The 24118-nt window shown below is 35.4% G+C and overlaps 1 protein-coding gene across 7 annotated transcripts in view; it reads right to left on the bottom strand.

Annotated features, from left to right (window-relative positions):
* Positions 1-2328: 2328 nt before the first annotated feature.
* SLC25A21 (solute carrier family 25 member 21) overlaps positions 2329-24118 on the bottom strand; it is a 250378-nt gene continuing 228588 nt past the window's right edge. For 6 of the 7 annotated variants that reach the window (XM_084521693.1, XM_084521696.1, XM_084521697.1 and 3 more), the window contains 5 exons: positions 22184-22291; positions 17029-17193; positions 5836-6017; positions 4970-5022; positions 2329-2476 (listed from right to left, as the gene is read on the bottom strand). In XM_084521693.1, the coding sequence (XP_084377819.1) occupies positions 2406-2476; positions 4970-5022; positions 5836-6017; positions 17029-17193; positions 22184-22291 (579 nt within the window). In that variant the 3' untranslated portion in view covers positions 2329-2405. The remainder of the gene's footprint in view (positions 2477-4969; positions 5023-5835; positions 6018-17028; positions 17194-22183; positions 22292-24118) is intronic. The other variant, XM_084521695.1, reaches the window with a different exon arrangement.

Raw genomic sequence — 24118 nt, 5'->3', positions numbered from 1 at the left:
TCATAACTATTTTTTTAATATAAACCTATGATGAACAATATTTCTTTGCCCAAGGACTCTTCTTACTGCTTATACTCATGGGTAAACTGAAAACCACAGCATGTTAGCTTATTAGCCATACAAGTTTAAGCTACTTTACAATAAACAAAGGAAAAAAAGATAAATTGTTTTTCAAGTAATAAATAGAAGTCATCTGCTGTTGTAAAAAACAGGGGTATAAATCTGGAATGAACTCACTGAGCTGAATGGGTTAACCTGGGAGATGTGCAGTATACATGAGTGCAGAATTTAAGTTTTTAGTACAAAAAGCCTAGACTCCATTCCTAGAGCATTAAATGTTTTCAAATAAATCAGTGAAGCCTAATACTCCCTTTTGTGACAGCCCCACAGTGTTTGCATGATCCTGGTGTAAAATTGATTCTGACCTCATATTACACCAGGAGCGATGGTGGATTGGCCTGGAAGAGACATAAAAAAGGCACATTCATTGGTTTATTTTCTAAAACAATGCTGTGTTTTCTGCTTTCTAATGGTTCTCTTTTTATCAAGGATCAGGCTGAGATATTAACTGAAAAAAATCACGTTGGAAAGGATGTAAACCCGAAGGCTATATATGTATATACAGTATGTCTAAAGTCTTTTATTTTTATATTTTGAATGCCCTAAATTAATAAAAGACTAATTATGAAGCATTTTGCTTTTCACTTTCAAAATGATCTTAGTAGTGTCTTCTCTTTTGCTAAGTACTGATAATGAAGTGTAACAATGAACATTTTCCTTAAAATTACAAACTGCAACACAGCTAATTTAATTGATTTTATATATGAAGTAGAATAGGTATGAGAAATCGCTGTTGTCAAATTTAGACAAAAGAGAGGTTAACTGAGCATGTCAGTACAAGCATCCTTGAAAGTGCTGAAAATGCATGTCTATTTTTAGCTATTTGTTACTTTTTAATGCATTAAAAAAACATTAATGAAACGAGACTTTACATGTGAACTGTCATTTTAAAGCAACAATCTGGAAAGATATTTCTTTAGGATTGAACCTCCATAAGAGGAAGAGCATTTAAAGTGTGAATACAGTATGGAGTGATACAGAAACTTTCAGCAAGTGCAAGATATGCATTCATTTGACAACAAGCCTTTATATAAAGGGAACATTTTCATGACAGAATGCTGCATAATTTTAAGTTACTTAAAGAGTTCTTGAGAAGAAACTGTCAAGTGGCATGAAATGAAACTGTCTTCAATTAGCATAACAGAAAAATATTTCACAGAGGTGGTTAGAATAGCTAATAAAGATAGGAGTACCTCACTGAATATAAATATAGTGATATTTACAGTGATTGGGAAAAGCAATAATTTTAGCTGTACAGCAATAATTTTTATCTATAGGAAGGCACATTGCTTTGAGATGTATGGTTAGTTAATTAAGATCACATATATGCTGTCAGTCTAGAACACTGTTTCTCCACCCCACAGTAGTGAAAACAGCCAAAAGGGGTAATCAAGGTGCATTTTTCTGATAGGACATCTTCTTAAGCAATAGTGAAGGTGGACAAAAATTCAGTAAGATCTTACATGCCTAAAATATTTTTTTTCTGTTAATTTATTTACTCATTTCTTCTATGATTCCCGCAGTTGCTTCACACACCTGAATGTAACTTTATTCAGACCAATTATGTTCACTATCTTCTGTGACCTAAGTGAGCTTTATATGATATATACAGCTATGAACAGGCAGGACATTTAACAGCATGAGTCTTTCTAAGGTTGTAGCTAGTCCTGCTATTCTTTTTCTATCCCAACTCCCAACTACTTAAGAAACTCTTCTGTCACTGCTGAAATCATACTGGGCTGAATGGAAATGGCACCCAAACTAGACACAAGACTTTTTAGAATTCAGGTCAGTTTTTAGGTTTTGGTAACCTGGAGTAAATGGAGCTGTCAGTTTACTCTATCTTAGTATCTGGTCCCAGCCAATTATTACAGTTTTCTTCTTCAAAACACTCTGAAAGTCATTATTTTGCCATTCCAGCTGTAATTTTGAAAAAAATAATGTATTGACTACATAGCATAATTCAAGGTCCACAATTTTCAGTTTGTCTTCGAAAAATTATCTTGTTTCTATGTCTCCTTTATATTTTCTCTTGATACAGAAAAAGAAATTACAAATACCAATTCTGTTATTTACTTATGCACTTACAGGAAAGCATATGCTTAAATATTTTTTTGGATCAAGAACTGAAGACCTGTTTTGAGAGAAAAAAGAACTGTTTTGAGCTGTAATAACATCAGTATAATCTGATGGCATTCAAAACTATAATGATGAGAATCACTTTGACTTTATTAAAAACTATTTTAGAATGCATATAGTTTTAAAAAGTACATTTTTCAGAAGCACTACTTGGAGTCAATTGTGTCCTGAAGCCATGCATAAACGTATTCATAAACCAAAAGCATCACCGCGCCACCTGGAAGAAAAGATATTATTTACTACATACAAAATTAAATATTTTCCAGATTTTGTAGAGTTTGTAATGTGTAGTATAAGACAGAATATAGCAAAGCCTTACTTGCGAAACAGTTATTTCTAACTACTTCCCTAATTCATTAAAATCATCAGTTCTTGAACCATATCTATTTTTCTTGATATTAGACCATAAAGTTGATGTGAAAAGCTTCTATATTAAATCAAAATTACCCTCAGTGTATTTCAGATATTTTTCTTCACATTTTTGCAAGATTCATTTGTGTTTGTTCTTTTACAAGTGAATCTTTTTATCTGTGAACACGTGTATATTTGTGGGTTTGTTTAGAGCTAGATTTGGCCATGAAAGAACAACTTGAGTGATGGCATGACAAAAATTCATCACCAGGGTTATGAAAATACTTCCAGGTAAGATTCACAAAAGGTTTTATGCTGTTTGTTTACCACATATAAATTAGAAGACCATGGTATTGAAATGAATATAATCTTCTTGTGACTGTACCTAGCTATGAATTCACTGTCAAAGTTTTGATTTGATGAAGCGGCGTTATCTGCTAGAACTGATAACAGTACAGAATCTCAGCTTGAATGCAATAAAGGATGTTTACTCTTAGAGAGCCAGACTAAAGCCCTTCTGTAGCTGAGCTGTAACAATTATTTGAGCTGAAGAAGGGAACATTTCAGATGTATATATAACTAAGCATATATAGAGAGGCTGCTAGTTGGAGAAGATGAAAATGAGAATCAGCTTCTAGGCTGCAGGAACAAAAGTGTGTTATACTGGACTGCTGGTGGGTGCAAGCATTGGGGCACAACTATTTTATTTCTTTTGCCTTTGCCTGCTGGCTTACTGAGCAGGTTACACTTACCTCTGAAAAATAAGTTCTGCTGAACTGGTCTGACCTTTCTACGTGGATGGGATAGGCTCAGACAACCAGGCACACAGAGCTACCACATGTTTTCCCAGTTATTTATCCTAATGAACCATGATCAGACTTGAAATGCTATGTGAACAGCAACTCCCAGCTAGCTAGACAGAGCAAAAGTTTGCAAAAGGCTTTGACCAACAAACAAATTATAGACACAATGTCTAGAAGATGTGATTTGAACTCAAATCAGGGCTGCTTCCAGTTCTTATAATGTGTGATGTTTGTGTATCTCTTTTCCTGAAAGCATTCACATGTTGAAAGAAGGAATTACCTTTCCAGTCACAATAAAGATTACCTTATTGTTTCACCAGAAATCCAAATCTACTTATTAGTCAATGGAACTATAAATAAAGTGTTTAAAATGAAGCACACACTTAACTGATTTGCTGGATCTGAGCCAGAATGCAATGTCACTTTTAAGATGAAAAGTTTTATTCTAAAGTCAGCTTTGCTAACGGGTACTGGGAAAGTGAAGCCCTGCCTGCTCTTTGTCCTGTATGTAATTTAGTAGCTTCAGAGCATGAGGGAAAAGGCTTTTAGCTCCAGAGTTATGCCTACCTGCCTTGCTTCCCCTCCCCACCTACTTCCTTTACACTGCACAATAACCAGGCATGGTCTAGCACTTAGTCAGAAGGACTGGATATGCAAACATTTGCAGACAAACCTAATGCCTCCTTTATGCTTCAGAGCAGACTCTGTACCTACTTGCTTTTAACCATGTGTGCTCTTGCCTATTAAACCACCTTGCACAATTGGAACTACAATTTCATGGGAATGGCATACTGTTCAAACTGGGGCTTCTGCTCTTTTTGACACAGACTGCCTCTCTGGGCTGGCAAAGTCTAAGGGCCTGCTGATTTGATTTCATCATTAATCAAAAGCAGCCTAAGCAAAATAGTCTAGATGTCAAAGAAGATCTAACCTTCAGCCACCGTGTTCCATTTGGAGTAACAACTGGTGAGAAGGGGTCAATCAACAAACCTTGTCCTCTTAGCCTTCTAGTGCTGTGTAATGGGAAGAATCCCAGCCCATGCTGTCGACCTTTTAGGGTTTGTTCCTTACAAACCAAGTAGAGCACAGGAAGTAGAAAGTAAATGGAATGTGATACACTTGGGCTCAACTAGTTGAGGGCACTTATACTGAAAAGACTCTAGCCTGTGTTTTAAGGTGACTTTACATTGGTACAGAATAGACCTAGTGAAAGCAAAACATCACATTAGAGGGAATAGGATAAGCTTTAATAAACACTTCAAAAGGTTTCACAGCTCTGGCACTTGCATGAATGCACTTTGGCTTGTTCACAAATAAAGTAATTTCACAAACTAGCAGTTACTTGGATCTGTGATCATCCCATCTGCATGTGTAAACGATTTTTTTAGACACATATTTAGACCAAAAGAAATCATTCAAAGATGAAAGAGATTTTGATGATTTCTGGTTCAGTGTCTCATTTATTTGTTTGATGCTTACTACATTTTGTCAAGAAATTGAAAAACAGGAAAACAAAGTCAGAACAAAAACAATATAGAAATGAGAGGAAAAATTACCTGGACCAAGTCTCATGATCTTGGGAACCAAGCCTTTGTACAGAGCCAGAAATCTGCAGCAGAAGAAAAACAAACAAAGCGTTTCAAACAATATTCTTGCTGTAAAAGAAGAATGGAATTTTAGCATGTGTTTGTTAAAATGCTGGCAGAGCACTTAGAAGCAATTATTTGAAATTACACATGTTCAATAGCAGGCAGTATCTGGATTTTAACATTTTACAGAGGCAGATCAGATGAAGAGAAAAAGTTAATCAATGTTCAGTCACAAAAGCTACGTTGTGAGTCCAGCCAATCAGAAATATGACTTTAATCAGTGAGATGGTTTTACTTTCAAGACAACTCTGTTAACAACAGCTGCATACATGGACAAAATGACTGCTATAATTGAATATCAAAGCTACAACTCAGTCCTCACTTGAGAAATATTTTAAAAAGTTGGAAAAAGTTACTGCCACAAGGATCTGTCCCCAGTTCAATTATTTCAGCAGTCATTTTAAAAGTGCAGAGGTCTAATTACAAGTAGAGTTAAACTGGGCAATACTCTATTTTGTGTTGATATTTTCCTTTTACAAAATGAAGAGTTGACAAAATTACATGAGATGTACAAAGCATTTATGTGTTGAACACAAATTTTGACAACCTACTAATCATCTTGTAAGCCTTCTGTGAAAGTTCACATGAAATAGGAAGACATTTCATTGTAATTCTAAAATACATTTTTAAAATGTTATATTGTGCTCTTTTGATACATGAGTTCAGGGTGGCTTAACGGTCCTTGTGAAATCTGAAATATAACAACATGGTTTTATGGACCCATATGAACTAAAACAGAGGTCTGGACATTTATTAAAATACGAATGTTTTACCCTTCCTCTTTATAGACTGTTGCCATAGTTTTAAAACAGGTTCTGTACTTGATCTCTCCAGGAACTGGCTGTGGTCCTTGAATCCTACTTTTTGCAACATCAAAAGGAATGTTAATAATTGAGGCTATTGTTCCTGAGACTAGCCCAATTCCAAATTTCCTTAAAAACTCCAAATTTGGATCCTAAAAAAGAGAGAGAGAGAGAGAGAAGAATAAAAAGGGAAAGAATAAAAAGGGAAACGGAAGGACCTATGCAGGTTAAACACTATAAAGTAATATGCATTTAATCAGAAAACTCACACAACACAACACACTCATGTTATTTTAGCGGAACACATTAGGATTTCCTATGCTGGAACTTGTTTTCTTGACAATCCTATTGGCTATGTTTTTACACATGGTCTAAATTGCTGAAGTACACATTTCCTCACACAGGATTTATAAACACAGTTCATAAAGAAAGACTGGTATGGCATATGGGGATGATTTGTATAATTGGGCTTCACAATGTACTTAGTATTACTGTATCAAAACAGGAGAAATCCAAGCACACTATTAGCTAATTGGCCAGAATATTTTACAAATGACAGCAACTTCCACCATGAAGCCTACTAAAATGCTCATTTGTGTGTTGGACCCCCAAATGCTAAATTAAATAAAGGCTAATCTCAGTCTGCTGCCATTCCCCTCCAGGTTTTTTACATTTATTTTCACATGTAGCTGATCCACTGTACTGAGAAGTGCTAGCTTCCTGTTATTAACAATCCAGCTCGGCACAACGGCAAGAGAGCCTCCACGTTCTGTGCATTATAAACGGAGTTAACTCACTCAGCTAATTGGCTGAAGAATTCACAACAGATTGCTTCTGAACTCTACTATATGTTCAGGGTGAGAGTTAGAAGCAGGTTAGAAGTGCATCTAAAAACTTTTTCACTCACTCCCTGTTCACAGTCTGACTGGGTTTTATTTGATCTTACAGAAAGACCTCCTACCTTGGCATTTTCTATGACATCAAAGAATTTAAAGTTTTCTGAAAGTCAAAATCTCTTGTATCAAGTCTCTTTGTATTTCTACAAGTAATAGAAACCACTGGAAAGTGTGTCCCCATGTCTTGCCTATGCACATAGTTTTTTTTTTTTTTTTTTTTTTTCTTTTGCTATCAGTGTTCAGCAGCAATTACCCCTTTTTTTTGCTATATAAAACTCTATATATGCAGTTCCATTTTTTTTATGAGGTCACTTTAATTATAGAAAACCGTCAGTAAAATAATAGATGATCTTTTTGTGTCATAGTGTCAGTACAATATTGAAACGAAAGAGCTCTGTGTTTTCTAAACCTTTACATTTTTGAGTGAAAAAAAAAGAACAATGAAGAAGGTCTCCTTTCTAGATTAACAACAAGGAACATAAGTTAAAGCCTCCATGATATGCATTGGATGAAATCCATGCAGGTGTTTGGAGAGAAATGTCAAAATCAACAGAGCATTTTATTACTTGCAGAAAAACTCAACACCTTGATTTCACAAAACATGAAACACACTGATAATACCTTTTAATAATTAGAATGGCTTGTGATACATAAAGAATCGTACAACTTTATCAATAAAAAGCTTAGCAGAAAATTTCTGTTTATTTTGTACATAGTGGCACTTGTTTAAATGGAAATAAAATAAAGCTGACTTTTCTGGTACCCAGAGAGGAAAGAAAAAAAAAACCAAAACTTTTTAAAGCCAGGTGCAGCAGTGTTCCAGCCCCTTTCCAGTGTGGTACCCACGCCACTCTGAGCATCAGCTGTATGATCACACCTGGCACTAAGGTTGCATTCACCTCCTCATACCAGGCAGCATTGAGGAGGCTGCCATTGCCAAGTTGACTTATCATAGTCTAGAATGATCTGAAATATCTTTTTCAAGCAAAGGGACACCTCTTCAGTAGTGCCAAGTACAGTGGGCTGCCCTCTGGGCTAGGCAATACATGTCAGGCAAAAGTATTACTTTTTCAACATGGAATTTCAAGCATTGCTGCTTCTGGAAAATCCCTTATATTTGAGCATTTTCATATTGAATTCCTAATGCCAGCATTGCCTGCTTTATGACTGGCAGTGCCACAGGGTATGGGATACGGTGGAGTGTCCAGTCAAGTGAGTTTCTTTTGAAACCTGACACTGCACCACTGTAACTAAAGGAGAACGAAAACAAATTGCTTTATTTCTATTCCAGTATTTGTGACATAGAAAAAGTTGGAAGGGATTTTGAGTATTCACAAAACTGGATAATAACCTAATGTGCTATGGTTTACACTAGCTTTCATAATTTTTTATGACATCTCATGAGAAAGGTTTTCTATGACATTCATCACTGGCATTCACACATCATTCAGATTACTTCATTCGTATAACGGATTCCAAATAAATTTAGCTGTTAAAATAATTTAAAAGTTTTTTTTTTTTTTTTTTTTTTTTTTTCCCTAAAAGCACAGAGTAGTTGCTTTTTTATGTGCTACCACTTTCAAGTGTAAAAAAAAACACACAAAACAATTCCAAATATACTTTATAGACTCTGTCTACAAAGCTTACATGGACAAAAGAACATCAGCTGTCCATCATGTAGGTGCAAGCTGGTGCAATCATGAAACACTATCTTTCTTTTTACGCTAAAATCAATCCTTTTCCTATCCCATTGTCAGATTCCAAAATATTCACAGCAGTCTAGGACCCTGTGAAAGGAGACATGAGGTAAAGGTAAACGTATCTGCTTAGCACTATCACTGCAACTGGCTAGCAGAAGTGATTATCATCATGGTATTGTCACTAACTTCTGCAACATGCAGTTTAACAACTATTGACTATTAAATATTTGGTACATTAAAGAAAAATATTCTGACAATCTTCCCTTGCTTTTATAAGTGACAGAACTAGAGGAAAACATTTAGTTTTTAGGCAAAAGTAATTTTTCTGTAGTATGAGTAGAATAAGAAGTACAACAGAAACACGATTTTAGATGGTGACACACCACAGTACAGTATACCTCATGAAAATGAACAGACAGTTTGCTTTTTCCTAATGGAATAACTTTGTTGTGGTTGGATAATGTAATCTCTGATCCTCTTACCTTTTTAGCATGTCCTTCACAATCACATTTCCTATACACTTGAGTCCTTGCCCTGTGAGCATAACCAGCCCTCAGAAATAGAGAAGTAGGCATCACTAATAAATGCCATATCTATGTGTGCCTCGCTGCATTTCCCTACTTTGTTTGGAAGAAGAAATTTTGAGATATTATATCTCTGCTTTTTATATTTCATTACTCCTATTATAACACTTTGAAATAAGTGGAGACTTTGTAAGTTTAAATTTTAAATCACATGCTGCTTAACTCTTTCTTTTATATTCCATTATTTCTAGCAACAGAAAATTTTAACCCTAAATCTATCACATACACACCCATGTACAAGATTGTCACCCACTGAAGATACTTTTAATTTATCAGTTTCATTTTCCAAAGCCACAGGCTTTCCTTTCCATACCTCTTTATTGACTTGTTTATCAGCTAGGCACTTTGTCAAAACCTGTTTAAATCTTTGATCTCAGTCAAAAGCTTCCATGCTATATTAATCTGTTCTGAAAGAAGGCCACTTAATTCAATAAGTAACATAGGTAATAATCCAGCAATGAAATAACCGTTTGGTAAAGGCGTGTACACTTGGAACTCAGTTGATTTAGCCCACTGGTAGGGTCACCATGAATCCAAGTGCATTCATTATTGATGGAGAGCATGACCAGAATGCTGATCCATGGCTCCTGACTAGAGTAACAAAAAAATCATTATAGAATAGACAATGATGCACCCTAGTCAATACATTTGTGCTGATTTAGACACCCATCTTGGGTGCAATTCAAAAGATCAAAGGTGGAACACCCCACTCACTATATATAGTGCAGAGAAGTAGGTACCTTCAAAGGAACAGCTCAAAGTACCTAAAGTATATTGCTTGCGGTAACCAGAGACAGATAATGTGAACAGTCCAGTGGCATGCATAAAAGTGTTGAGAAACCTGAACAGGAAAGACACTCAAGAACACTACTCATTTTGTCCTTGTCCTCCTACAAATGAAGTCCCTGTACAGTCTCAGTAAAGGTGGCAGAATGTATCTCAAATAAATGTATATTTTAACCTCATTTTAAAGAAAAAACAAACAAAAAACAAACAAAAAAACAAACACACAAAAAAAACACAACAAAACAAAACCCCACAATAATATAAGAAAAGTAACTGTGAGTTTGCCTAACTGAAGCTGTTTGTCTTGAGATCCTTTCACCTTTTTTTAAATTTTTTATTTATATATATATATATATGTTGCTGAAGGTATATATTTTATGAGAAAGAATACTTCTGTAAACATATTTTAGTACTTTGGGGCACCTCACAGATAAATTCATTATAAAAGAATAGGGTTTTTTAAGTAAGGAGAATGTTAATTGCTGACAATTTGCTTGAAGAATAAATAATATCTATGGAATAATATTTTAAGCTATTTTTGCAAAGCAGTCTACAGGACTTAGCTTGAAACTAATACTGACTTTGAGCAGATTATTTGCGTCAAGTTTCTTAACTTTTGAAAACGTTAGCCGTAACATTAGTTTTATACAAATATATTTATATTTGTAATATAACATATAATAGGATATATATAATATATGAATATAACATAACATAACATAACATAACATAACATAACATAATATAATATATTTATACAAGTTACACTTGGCACAAAAGATTAAAGCAATTTGAAATGATTGTTAAATCTAAATACATTTTCTCAAAGTCACATAATAGGTCAATGCAGAAGCCAGGAACAGAGCTGATAGGCTTTGCACTATATGCGGCATGTCTAACTCCCTGCGTGTAACAAGGAAGACTTTAAAAGACAGAAGGCTGTGGTTTTGCCAATTCTTGTTCTGCCTGGTACACCCAGGAATTATGTGTTTGAAGAGGCATAAGGAGTAGAGTTGCTGCTTGATCATTTTGGCTAGGGTGAAGTGCAATAAGCATAGGAATTCCTATGGCAAGCTAAGAGGTTTCACAGGACCTTACTTGGGCTACATTAACTACAATTAAGTTTTTAGCAACAAAACAGGCTGTAAGGAACTGTTCTAGCCACCCTGATAATTGGTTTTAACCACTGAAAAGAGCTTCCAATGGCAACAGGCAGTGGAAGAAATGAATGTCTGAGGAAGGGGAGCTTCCAAGACAGAGAAGATATATTCAGAGGGAGGCAGTGTAGCTTCTGAGAGCATAATAGGTCTCAGGAATGTAAGAAGGAACAGGTGAGAAGCTACGAGTTCTTTTAAACATGGACACTGATACGGATCCCAGAGGAAAGCCATGGTCTTGGTTCTGAGTGTCAAGAGGAGCACTGGGAAGAAAGGCAGTGAAATTCTACTCTTAGGGAAGGAGAGGCTGGTATGGATGTGTTCAGGTGGTTTGGAGGCATGCAAACTCTGGACAGGATTCAGCAATAATCAAGAGAAAATGATGTAGATCCACTGCAAGACCCCAGAAAGTGTGAAAACAAAAAGGTGAAAGTAAGTCTTGTCACTGTTGTGGTAACATGATGCTTTGATTCTTTTAAAGAAGAGTCACAATTTCTATTTGTGACTGAATCAAGATTTGACCACAGCTTTATGAACAATTTCATAGTTTTACTCACCCTGAACTTTTGTGCATCTCATACATTTGCATAGTAAACTCTTTATTGTAAACTACAGCTTGCTGTCTGATTGTTGTTCTGATCAGAACATCTAATGATGTTCTGATCTTTGTCAAGATGCATAGGAAATGCTGAAATAATAACAACAATAAACACATTGATGAACAGGAAAGGCATTCCAAAATGCATAGTCACAGCTGCACTTTGTTTGAATTAAACGTGCCTTTTCACACTGGTATTATCTCAGATTCCTCCTTGAATGCAATCTCATTGCAGCCGACATTTATTTAAGTTTTTAAAATCCATCTGTCAGATGTCTGACAGCATAATAAGATGAGTGACAACTACTGGGATAAATGTCCTGGCTAGTCTCCAGAGTGTGATGACTGTCTGCTCTATAGGGTAGACAATTTCAAACAATTTGCAATTCTCTCAGTGATATATATATATATATATATTTCCCTTGGAATTCAATTTCCTGATAGAACTATTAATCTTAATCCAGATTTATACGTAGTAATATCTACCATTTACCTTTTTGCCGTAACCTTTTGGACCCATTGCTCAAGGCTAGGCCTCTGCTTCACTTATTCCTAAAACAAACATCTGCGCCAAAGAACTTTTGATGCAAAAAATAAATAAATGAATAAATAAATAAATAGACAGTAAAAACAGTCTCAAAATGTACAGAATTCTGGAGACTCAGTCAGTACAGTCAACAAGAGAAGTAGCAGATAGATCTGTATTTGTTCCTCTAACTGATCATTACATTTTTGTAGATTATTGTTAGAAGGAGAATACCAAAGAGGCAAAAGAAACTCATGCTCAACCACTTTGGCTCCTTGCAAACTTTTTTTTTTTTTTTTTTGGTTTGTTTCTTTCCAAACATGAGCACCATCTTCTCTGTTAGTTACATAGCCACCTCTACCAATGACATTCAGTTTATCCAAGAGAGGGTATCTAGTATTCTTGTCATTCAGTGTTCAGTGTATGGTTTTGCAGCTCCTAAGGAATAGCCACCTGGAAAAACACCAGCTACAGAATCAGTCAGACAACTAACTTCATGTGAGGCTTCTGCTGTAACTCCAGTCAGCTCTCCCACATAGAGTCAGTCTACACAGATTATCAGACCATTCATAAACTGTTGGGGTTACAAGCAGGTCACCTCTTCTTGGCATCATTTAGACATTAACTTAATTAACAACTCCCTTAAAATTCCTTTAAGCAGAAACTGGCACCCAGGAACAGACATCTTTTTTCTTACCCCCTGCATGCAGTACCTATCTACTATCATCTCCAGTCTTAGTTACACAATTAGTTATGAAACAGCTTAAAAAAAAAAAAAAAAAAAAAAAAAAAGGAGTTCCATGAATACCAGCACTACAGAAGTTTAATATCTTATGAATTCTTGTCTCATGCCTTACTGGCATTGTGTCTAGAAAGGTGCAAGCTCAGACTAAGGTTTATTTGGTCTTTTTCCTACAAAGTTCATTGTTCCATAAGATCTAATTTCCCACCTGAAAATTTCCCTCAACTACAACACTCATAAGACTTACTTGTAGGATTGCTCTTCCTTTTAAATGTTTATTCTTATGATTATAAGAATTTAAATGTGTGTGTCTCTACCAGCTTTGGTTGAACTTGTTTTTTAGTTTAATCATTATTCTCATTTCTATAGGAAATCAGAAGTAACTTGTGTTTCTTCTTCACATTTTTCTTTTGACCAAAGATTCCTCTCCTCAAATATCATATCTGTCTTGCCTACAGGAATACCACAGAACAGGAGCAGGTGTGGTAGAAAAGGACTCTCCCCCTTTGATACAACATCTTCTGGTGAAAATGGCCATGGCTGAAGTTTTTAAACACAGGCTGTTGTTTCAACAATAACAGGACCACCTCAGATTGGAGAGTACTGATCAACTGGTGGCTTGTAATGCTGTGCTGTATACAGTGCTATCTTTTTTTTTTTTTTTTTTTTTTTTTCTTTTTGGTTTACAGGTCATCCTGAAACATGATGGTAGCTCTGAGGTTGAGATATTGACTCTAATTCAGTCTTCTCCTAAATCATCTTGATTTACTATTTTTCAGCTGTGTCCCACCACATGTCCTTTACACTGTCTGTTTCTACATATAACTTTTATATTGGTGTAGATCTGAAAACAACTAAAAATAAAACTGTGCTCTGCATTCTTATTTATTTGACATAATGAATAGCCCTTTTTTGTTTCCTATCTCTTCTATGCCTATAGATGTTTAGAGTCCTTTCTCTGACAAAACAACACACAGCTCAGCTCCTGCTGTCCGGTGCAGCAGCCCTTTTAATAGGAAGCACATCTGCGTCAGCTGGAGCAAGCAGTATCTGACTTGAAATGAGTTTTGCAGCTGGCCACGATTCAAAGGGGGCTTTTACCAGGCAGTTGAGTTTTCATATTGTTAAGAAATATGACAGCCACTTGGAGGTGGTAGTGAGCAAAGGTTTTAATGAAACTAATGTTTACCATCAAACCAAACTATGATAAAAATAAAAATAGCGAGAGCTGCTGGAAGCCTATGAAGTGTGCTATAAAAGCACGTGTCATAAAACTGAGACGATATAAATTTTCAGACTAATTTGATTGCTAGTGCAGATGTATAGCCGTTAATGCTCTATGGGTGATACATAAGTGGCAATTGAAACAAGTCTGGCTTATTCCATGTTCAGTAAACAGAGCATGAGGTTGGCTGTATATGGTCTGTTTAGCAGAATAGACTGAACATATGAAAAATTATTCATTATGGACATTTACAACCCACACATGTCATTTATATCATTTGACCACTCAACATAAAAAGTTTATTGTTTTTGGCAAAATAAGCTGCAAACATCCTTAATTGGGATGCAAATTTAATGCACAGTTTAGCACTGTTGACAGCTAAAAGGCTCATATGGACATTTCCATACTTTTTTCCATTTACATTACAGATGGTGAACAGCAGATACATAATCAAGAGCCAACATTATTTCAAGCGTTGTATTCTTATTTCATAATTTTTATATACTTGTCAATATTGCAAGACTGACTTCTGAGATTTTGTTTTCAAGTGAAATATATAAAGCAAACAAATTAAGATTTGTAATGAAATCAAATATGTGAGAAAACATGAAAAGCTTAACTAATATTTTTTCAGACTAACTGCAAAACAGCTTCTATCAAATTAATTGTACAGGTTTGATAACTCTTGGTCTCTAGCACCTGCTTCCTGACACAGGAGATTTAAGTTATAGATCACAACATATTGATGGATGCTGATATTTTCCAATCACTGAGGTGAAATTCAGTGCACATAAACACCTGAGACACACTGTTATTTTCTGGCTAGCACAAGCCAGATGTGGCATGAATTACACCCTTGTTAAACTCAAGGTAAGACTTGCATCGTTTTCAATGGGAATTCGGTCAGACTTCCTGGCTATGTCTGTATGTACAGAGAGTTGTCTATGTCACTGATGCCAGTTGGCCTAGAATGTCCTATTAACTTTATTAATGACACTAGGTGCTATTACCAGCCAAATCAGAGTGCCTGCATGAAACCTGCCTATTAGGAATGGTTCCTTGCCTGCACTAGCTCCCAAGCCATAACCAGAAGCAGCGCTAGCTGGCCTGGGACAGGGCTGTGCCAGGCAGCCCTGCGCAGCACAGGTGACTGAGTTTCAGTGAGGCTGCTCGATTTACTAGCTGAAATGTAGCCACTGTGCAAGCCACTGTGCATGGCACTTTGCACTGCTCAAGCACAATGCAAACCTCTCCACTTACCTAGAATTAACACAATCTAATCCTACACTGATTGCATTGCATTTTGCTTTTGATAGTATGAACAGGACAGCTGGGCCATCAACTGACACCACTCACTGAAGTAATTTCTTTTTCATTGTCTATATGTATTTAAATTTATGCTCTAGATATTAACAATTTTCTGTATCATACAAAACCTCTACAAAGTGCTAATTTCTCTTAGGTTATAATGCTCTAAGTTTTTCCAATCGTATAATAATTGTTCCCCCCCCACCCTCACCCCCCTTTTAATCTGAAAGACTAGTAAAGAATGCTTATACCAAATACTATTACTATTCTTCAATTACAATGCAGAGAAACTTAAGAATTTTTATGGAAGTTGTATATAAGCCTCTGTCCTTATCTGTACATGGTTCTGAGTGTTCTCCATAGTAACTAAAATTTTTCATCTTTTCATCAGCATACTTTTTACTCCTATCTTACTGTTTACTCCTATCTTAGTATCAAGCTATACTTGTGCCTTGAGATTTTAGAATGTGTGATTAAAGTACATTGTGAAATATGCTTAAATACACTAAAAGAAACTTGTAGAAACTTGTGGGTTAGATGCTCTTGAACAATTCAATTTACTGTAATGATCTGCAAATAAGAAGTGGAGCTTTTCTCCATTTATATAATGTTGCCAACAAAAATACCAGGCTACTCAGAAGCATAGAAAAAAAAACGGTGTTGCTTCATCTGGGAATAGAAACTGATCCCTTTTGATGTAAATTGTAGCTTCTTATATGAATATCACTACATATTACACCTGTGACTGTTTAACTCTCATCATCTAAAAATCACATTAGTGAAAACACAATTCAGTAAGTAACGTACTGGAGTCATTAACAAACCATTAACTGTTGCTCATACAGCCATTTAGAAAGTTTACAGTATTATCACATTTTCATTAGTAAAATTTCTCTTTGTTATAAAGGGAAATGCTTCCTTCTTTGTATAAAGGAATATAAGACTAGTGAATAAAATTGCTTCAAGGGCAATTACAACTATGTTTTTTTTCAACTTACTCATAGGGCATACTACCTAAAGTCCCTGTCAGTCCTGTTTTGGTCTGGTTCACTCACACGTGGGTAAATCTGAACTGTCATCCTTCAACATCAGGTTGAACTGCCTTGAGTAAATAGGCCCTGTACATGGCCAGGATACCTATGTACTTCTCATCAAGCTTGCCCACTTACTTGGTGAATACTTCTAGATGTTCTAGAAATTGCTTTTTCTTTTCCAAGCCAGTTTACCACAAACAAACGAACAAACAAAGCAAACACCACCAACAAAACAACAACAACAACAACAACCATACATATATACTTAACATAAGCATAATATTCCTGCATTTAGATTTCTGTCCTTTTACACTGCTACTGTGATATAAAGGGATGTTCATAAAATTGGGAATTCAAACATGACTGTTTTATCTATCTCAGCTTTGCTTAAAAAGTCACAAGTACAAATCCTTGCTTTGATTTGTAAATCTTATCATGAACATGTGATAGATTTCTGCAAAATAGAGAGCTAGGTTAGTCACCAGTTAGTCACGGCACAGCTTTGCACAGAAAAATACAGTGTTAACTGTATTTTGTACAATTTTTGTACAACACAGTACAGTGTTACTCTTATCTGTTTATCTTTTGAATTGTATGAAAAACTTACTTTATTGACTGGAAGAATGTTTTTCACGTTGAAGTAGAATCCAAAGTAAACCATGTTAAAAACTCCATGACGGCCCAGTGTTGCAGTAAGACCTTTGTTGAGTCCTTGGAGGCCCAAACCATTGGTTTTAATGATCTGCTGAGCTTGAACAAAGCTAGATGGTTGCTACACAAGTTAAGTAAAGGAAGGAAGAGATCATCTTTAGAAAAAGAAAACAATAACCACAGCCTCATTTCAATCCTGTTGACAAACAGCGTTGCCAACTCTTGTCATATTATCTTAAGTCTCATCATAATTATTCTCATTAAAAAAAAAATCCTCACTTTTCTGATTGCAGAAAAAAAGTTGACAACATCCCTAAAGCAAAGATAAAGCTCCTAAAACAATAATTTAAAAAAATCAATCTAATTTTACAGAGAAAATTATGTCTTTGAATGTGTGAATTTGGCAGTATTTTTTTTTTTTTTTATCACTGAGCTTTGCTGTTAGGACTGTGACAGATGAAACCCTTGCACAACTAGAGCATACAACAATTATTCTGGACAATTAGAAGATTAAAACAGCTCATAGAGTAAAACCAATGGCACAGAAATATGCATTGTGGGGGAGTGATGAAAGGGCAGAACTGGAGCAGGAAATTTGAGAGCCATTATGGCGAGGGAAGCAAGTCATTGGGAGACACAAATTGGAGCAGCAAGGGATGCTATAAATATGTGTGTTGAATAGCAGTTACACTTTCAATGTTAGAAATAGGGTTGAAAGGCAACAAAAAGTATATATATTATCTGGGAGTCCTTCTGTATCCTCAGGTTCTTCATGCTGTTAAGAATGCAAACCACTGCTTTAAAATACTGACTTTTAAGGAAATTACTGGATACACAGAGCTTTTAAAAACTAGATTACATGTTAAAAGTTTTTCTGTTATAGAGGTACGCATCTAACTTGGAGTACTGAAAATCTAGAAAAGAAGGTGTAGATTTTTTTTTTCCAAAACCACACAACTGAACGCCCTGTTTTGCACTCCTAGTGAATGTATTTGACTTAAAAAGCATAGTTAGATTTTGAAAACTGGAATACTCATATACATTCCAAGGTACAAATTTAGGAAATTGCCTTTAGAAATCCTGTTTTGAAAATAATGTTCAAAAGGCATAGAAATTCTTTTAGTCAGCCTACTGCTGCTTAATGAAATCCAGAAAGGAAGAAAATTCCCCAGGATCCACTTATGTAATGATCAATTCCTCTGACAGGATCTGCCTGACTACATACACAATTGATCTGTATCATAATATAATGTAACACTCAGGTGCTCAGGTGAATCAGGTGCTCCCCTTCTGAAAGGTCTTCTCTATTGTTTTAGCAGAATTACAGGAAAGTTATTTTCAAAAAGGTGTTGACTTGAGTTTGGTTTTCTCCAATGCATAAAGCTAGGTCTGGGTAACCAAATATTTAATTAGAAAGTCAAAACATGACTTCCACTAGGATTCTCAAACAGGAAAATATAGAAGGATTTTGACTACAATGTGCTGAACACTGCTAATTTCAATACACTTATTTGTTTAATGTCTTTCCATTTCAAAATATCACTGTAGTAGATCAACACCATCAGCCAAATGATTCCTATTATATCCGATACAGCATATGATTGCCTATTTAGGTGACTGACAAATGTAGTCTTTAATACCAAGTTTCACTCTGTTTTTTCATAATTTGTAACTAATATTATCCTCTTAATGCTCTGCATACATTTTACTACAGTTTATTTTTCTAACTACACAAGTATACAAATCAGAATCTATTATAAATGTAGATACCCAAATGGAATATGGTCCAGATACTAGCAATAACATCCATTCTCATGAAAAAAAAAAAAAAAAAAAAAAAAAAGGTGGGGGAGGGGAAATGAGGGATTAGATCTTTAAAAAATAACTAGTGGTCCTGAATAAAGTGATTTAAGCTGAAGACACCAACTTTCAATAGTAAGTTGGTCTCAAATACAGACTTACTCACTTACTCCTGACTCACAAGGGAAGCCTGCCAGTTGCTGTACACCAGAAATGGGATTCATCAGTCCAAATATAGATGCCTGAAATGTCTACATCTAGAATCACAGAATCATAGAATGGCTTGGGTTGGAATGGACCTTAAAGATCATCTAGTTCCAATTACCCTTCCATAGGCAAGGATGCCACTTACTAGATCAGGTTGCTCTACACCTGAGCTACTCAAAAAGATTCCCTTTTTAGCAATAGAGAGGGCTCTAGTAGTGAACAATTTACCAAACATCTAAAATGTTAGCTGATCTTGCCACAGAAGGTCTATATTTCTGTACTGATGGTGGAAGGACCTTATGATGACTACCCGGGAGGAATTCACTGTATAAACATCCAGAGTTTGACTCACTTTAGACACTTGTTGACTTATACTTAACACACACCTAGACAGCACAATCTGGAGTCAAAGCCTTGTCATCCTAGAGCAGAAACACGTATTTGTTTAATTAATCACAAATTGAAAGTGAGAAGACTTCAATCACATCACCAGTATATATAGCCAGTGGGTTTTCCATGGCTACATGGAAAGGAAACAAACAAACAAATAAAAAAAAGTGTTGGGACTTCTTGCAATTTACCTAAACAAAAAGTGAGGTGTTATTTTTATGTGTATCAATTCAAATTACAGAAGTGCCAATATGATTTATTGCGGCCTTCCTCTTTAAAACTATCAGCCCTAGAAAGATGATCTGGTACAACAGAATAATTCAACTGTCACTGTAGTGTGTGAATATTTACTTTGGGGGTGTGCAGAAGTCTGGGTGTGGGTTTATGTGTTCATGCTCTTCCTTGTTCCTTTAAACAAGATATATTTATTATTTCAATACAATAGCCAAAGAAATATGTGACCTGCATTAGGTTTCATCATATAATATGAAAGCTGTACAATGGGATAGGTGCATACTTAAACCTTTTATAAAAACAGTATATGGTAATGAAATGAGTGTACCATTACCCTACACTCTGTAATAACATGCAAGTGCTTCTCCCAGTAAGCTTGAGTTTACATGCTTTAGTACGGAATGTCCTTTAACGTATTCTTAACAACAACTTGAGATCATGGTACTGAAGCCACTAGAGTTTTCCTGATTTATTGCAAATTCTAAAATTATAATCCTTTTAAAAAGATATTTTAAAAATTGATATCTCTGTGATTTAATCACAATTGTGATTTAAGAAATTCAGTACCTTGGATTTTTTACATTAGGGCAAATAGACACTTTCAATCATACTTTAAGTGTAAACTAGGTTCCTAGTGGAGTCCCAATAGCATTCTTTTAAAATCTTATTTGTATGACACTATATTGTGATTTGGACTATGTGAAAATTTGCACTTAAATTAAATTCAAGGAATTTTCACTTAAACAATATAACTCAGTTTTTGAACAGCTATACTGTGATTATCAGAGTATTTTGAATTTCACCAGGAAAGGACTGCTGCAATGAAAGTAATTAATTCCATAAAATTTACTAATTAAAACATCATGGTATTTATAAACCTGAAATAGAGAAAAAAAATGTATGAAGAGAAAGGATATATCAATCTCTTGCAACTTTACAGGAACTAGTTTTCTCATAATACCGGTTTCTTTGTATCCAAAACCAGAGATTTTTAAAAGATATTATTTGCTTCTTCACAACCATGAGACAGAAAGATCAAGAATATCTACCTGTTTTACTGAGGAGCAAACAGGCTGAAAGAGTAGTAGTCCATAATTTTCATACCACCTTACTGAGAAAGAAATCATCTCATGCACGGCTTTCTCCTGCTTTGTCTCTCTCCTTGCAGGATCCTAACCATTTTACTCTTGTACAGTATTAGCTCTTTGTTTCAGTAGTTCTGCTGTTGCTGATTAAAAAATGTCTAGGCTGGAGACTTAAAGCAACCTGATATCTCTTTTGCATGCATTTAAAATATAACAGAAATTTACCAAATATTTTAAAATTTATTCTCAAGGAGAATGCTTCTCTGAAGGAGTTACAGTCAGTGCCAACTGCTTTATGACATTTGGAAATTAGCAGCAATATTTTGCCAAAGTGTCCCTGAAGAGCACGACCCAAACAGCTTATGTAAATGGCAAGTTGATATATCCTGTGCATCCCCCAAAAGGGTTCAGTTTGTGAGATGAGTGATACAAGGCATACAAGTATTAGCTCTGACAAAGCTTAAAAGAAGAATATGGAAAACTTGTGCCTCACCAGGGATCCATCCAACATTTTCAGGCTTATGTGACTTAGCACTTTTACCATAATAGGTACAGCTGATTTCTCAGAAGATTTTGAAAGAGATGATTTGTCATTTGTTAGTCTTATTCACTGAGAAAAAAAAGGAAGGAACTGTGTGACTGCCTACCTTAACTTTTGCCTGGAACATTTTCTGCATTAAAAATAATTGAAACTGTTGCATTCTTGTACAAGCGTGCAAGTGTTCTTGCACACTTGAGTCTGATGAATCATTCTTTACCAGTTTAATCTTTTTCCCCATTCATCAGTAACCAAAACCATGGACAAAGTCAGTTTTACACATTGACTTTGAGCAAAACAACATTTCAATAATAAAACTCTGAGTAGAAATAAGGCTTTCAATTATCACCATGCTTTATTATATAACTATTTCCCATTTGGTGTCTAGAAATGTAAAGATTTATATCACAAATAAATTCATCCAAGCCTATAAAACCTACCAGTTACATTTTTAATATAAAAGACATGCCTAGGGCATAGGTTCTTGGTGTCTTATGGCAATCTTCTGTGCTCACTTGAAGTGTAGAGCCTGCCAGAGTAAATGTGTACAAGGGTCTCAGAACTGTACTTCTGGATAAGAATTCCTCACAGTGCTGCCCCACTGGCTGCTCTGGAGGGAAGGAAGTGTACTGCAGGCACAGGATATCTACAGTGGAAATGCTGACAATATGCTATGCATCTTGATGCATATCTGGCAGCATCATCTACTGAGTCTCCTCCCTTTTTCCATTTCTGTTAACCTTATGGCAAAATCATTTGCATCAACCCACTATAGTATAGATATCCCAGTCTAAATATGAACTTTGAAGTGCATTACACTTAATAAAGCAAAAACAAAAGTGGAGCAATTCTCATACCTCTGTGAAGGCATTCCGATTGGTCTGTAAGGTAACCTTTACTACTTCAAAGGGGTTAACCACAACTGCCTCTGTTAATCCAGATCCCAAGCCAGCAACTGCAAATGCCTAGGGAAGTTAAATCAGTCAATATGTAAAAATCAAGTAGTAAAATTTCCCATGTATCAGATTATGAAACTGAATGATACAATGAGAGATTTCAGTAATGTGACAGTACTACTACTAAAAAACACTAGCCCTTGATTAGATGCTGACAGTTCATGAAGACAATATGACAATAGCCATAAACCACATTCCAAGAAAAAAAACAAAATGAAATGTCATAGCACTGTCAATGAACTCTCTTTTGAGCTAAAAGAAAAACTGTGGTATTGATTTATAATGAAAACATGAAAAAGCATTGCCCTCATGTTAACTTTGGGTGGAGTCTGAGTAAAAGCATGAATGCAGTTATGCAGTACCAGAAAAAAATAAAACTGCACAGAGCTTTAAGTGTATAACATTAACACATTAACTTAAAAAAAAATAAATAAGGAAATGTAAGAAATTCAAATAATGCAGTACTTAAGCAAATTGCATAAGGAGAAGAAAATTCCTCCTAAGTAAATATCTAACCTGAAAAGGTTTATATGGGAATAAGTGGCACATATGGAGATGTCGACATTCTCTACAAGGATGAATTAACTCCGTGTACTTAAAAGCTGATGGTACATTACAGCCATAGAAATGTTGATATTCAGTACTTTGCTTTCCATCAGGAAACAGCATTTATAAATACAATAATTTCTTTGTAAGAGAAAAATAGTTTAGATATTCAGGTCAATTAAGAAAATTCAGAAGGGCTAACTTTTGTGACCACTTTACATACTTATTGCCTCATTTTATTGTCTCTAAACTTTCTAGGGGCTGTAAAGAGTCCCAGGTCCACAATGCAATAAGCGTATTTGCTGAAATTCAAGGAAACGAATGGTAAGGAAAAAACAATACTTAGACAAAAAACTTATTCAATACAGAGAGTTTTGACTTGGGAATATTGAGAGCTCAGGTACAGAATGTACCTGTAAATTAGAAGGGTAGCAGCAAGCTCCAGCCATAGTGCCTTTGCCTCCAGCTGTACTACCATGTTACCAGCAGATCTATTTTTCCAATGTAGGATGGGAACATAACCTATCCCTTTTACCATCAACCAGCAGGAAGCCATGAGGAAGCTGATACTAATGTATGCATCTGTCTTTCAACAGCAGAAGTTATCTTGATGAGAGCTCTGTTGAATCACCTAGAATCATTCTGTGTAGCTTAGACCAGAATCCCTCTCAATCATCTTTTCCCTCACTACCATGGCTAACTCAGAGGCAAAAATGCCTCCAAGTATTGCACCAAATAACACACAAGAATGCTGGGAAGTCTGGTGGCTGCTGCATCTGCTCGATGAATTGGAGCAGCTTTTGGTCACCTATGGCATATTTACAAGTTTCCAGCATATTTTACCCCAAAAAAGGTGATGTTGTACCACAGGACTCTAATCTTTGTTCTTTCCACTTTCTGCAGAATAGCATTATATTTACATCTAAGGAAGAGATATTATCACATGAATAAAAAAATATTGACAATGTTCAACTTTTTATTTTGCAAGACTGAAAAATGACAAGCTGCATACAGACTCTTCTATGGTGACTGTCAATAACACTTTGACAATGTTAAGACATTTATTTATGACATTATTATTAAGGCATTTGATATAAAAATTAATGTAACTATCATTTTGGCAGATTATGTTATCAGTGTTTTCAAGGGACAAGTCTGTTCTGAGAAACTGTGATTTGGTTGACCAGACCCCTTTATTTTTTGGGCTGCTTCTAATATGGGAAGAAACAGATGGGACTGTTCAGAATATAAATATTAAATCAGAACATGAAGTGTCGCATCCATACATAC

The sequence above is a fragment of the Aythya ferina genome (genome assembly GCF_964211825.1).
Source record: "Aythya ferina genome assembly, chromosome: 5".
Taxonomy (NCBI): Eukaryota; Metazoa; Chordata; class Aves; order Anseriformes; family Anatidae; genus Aythya; species Aythya ferina.
Note: the sequence above shows the minus strand (reverse complement) of the source record. Positions and strands in the feature narration are given on the sequence as shown.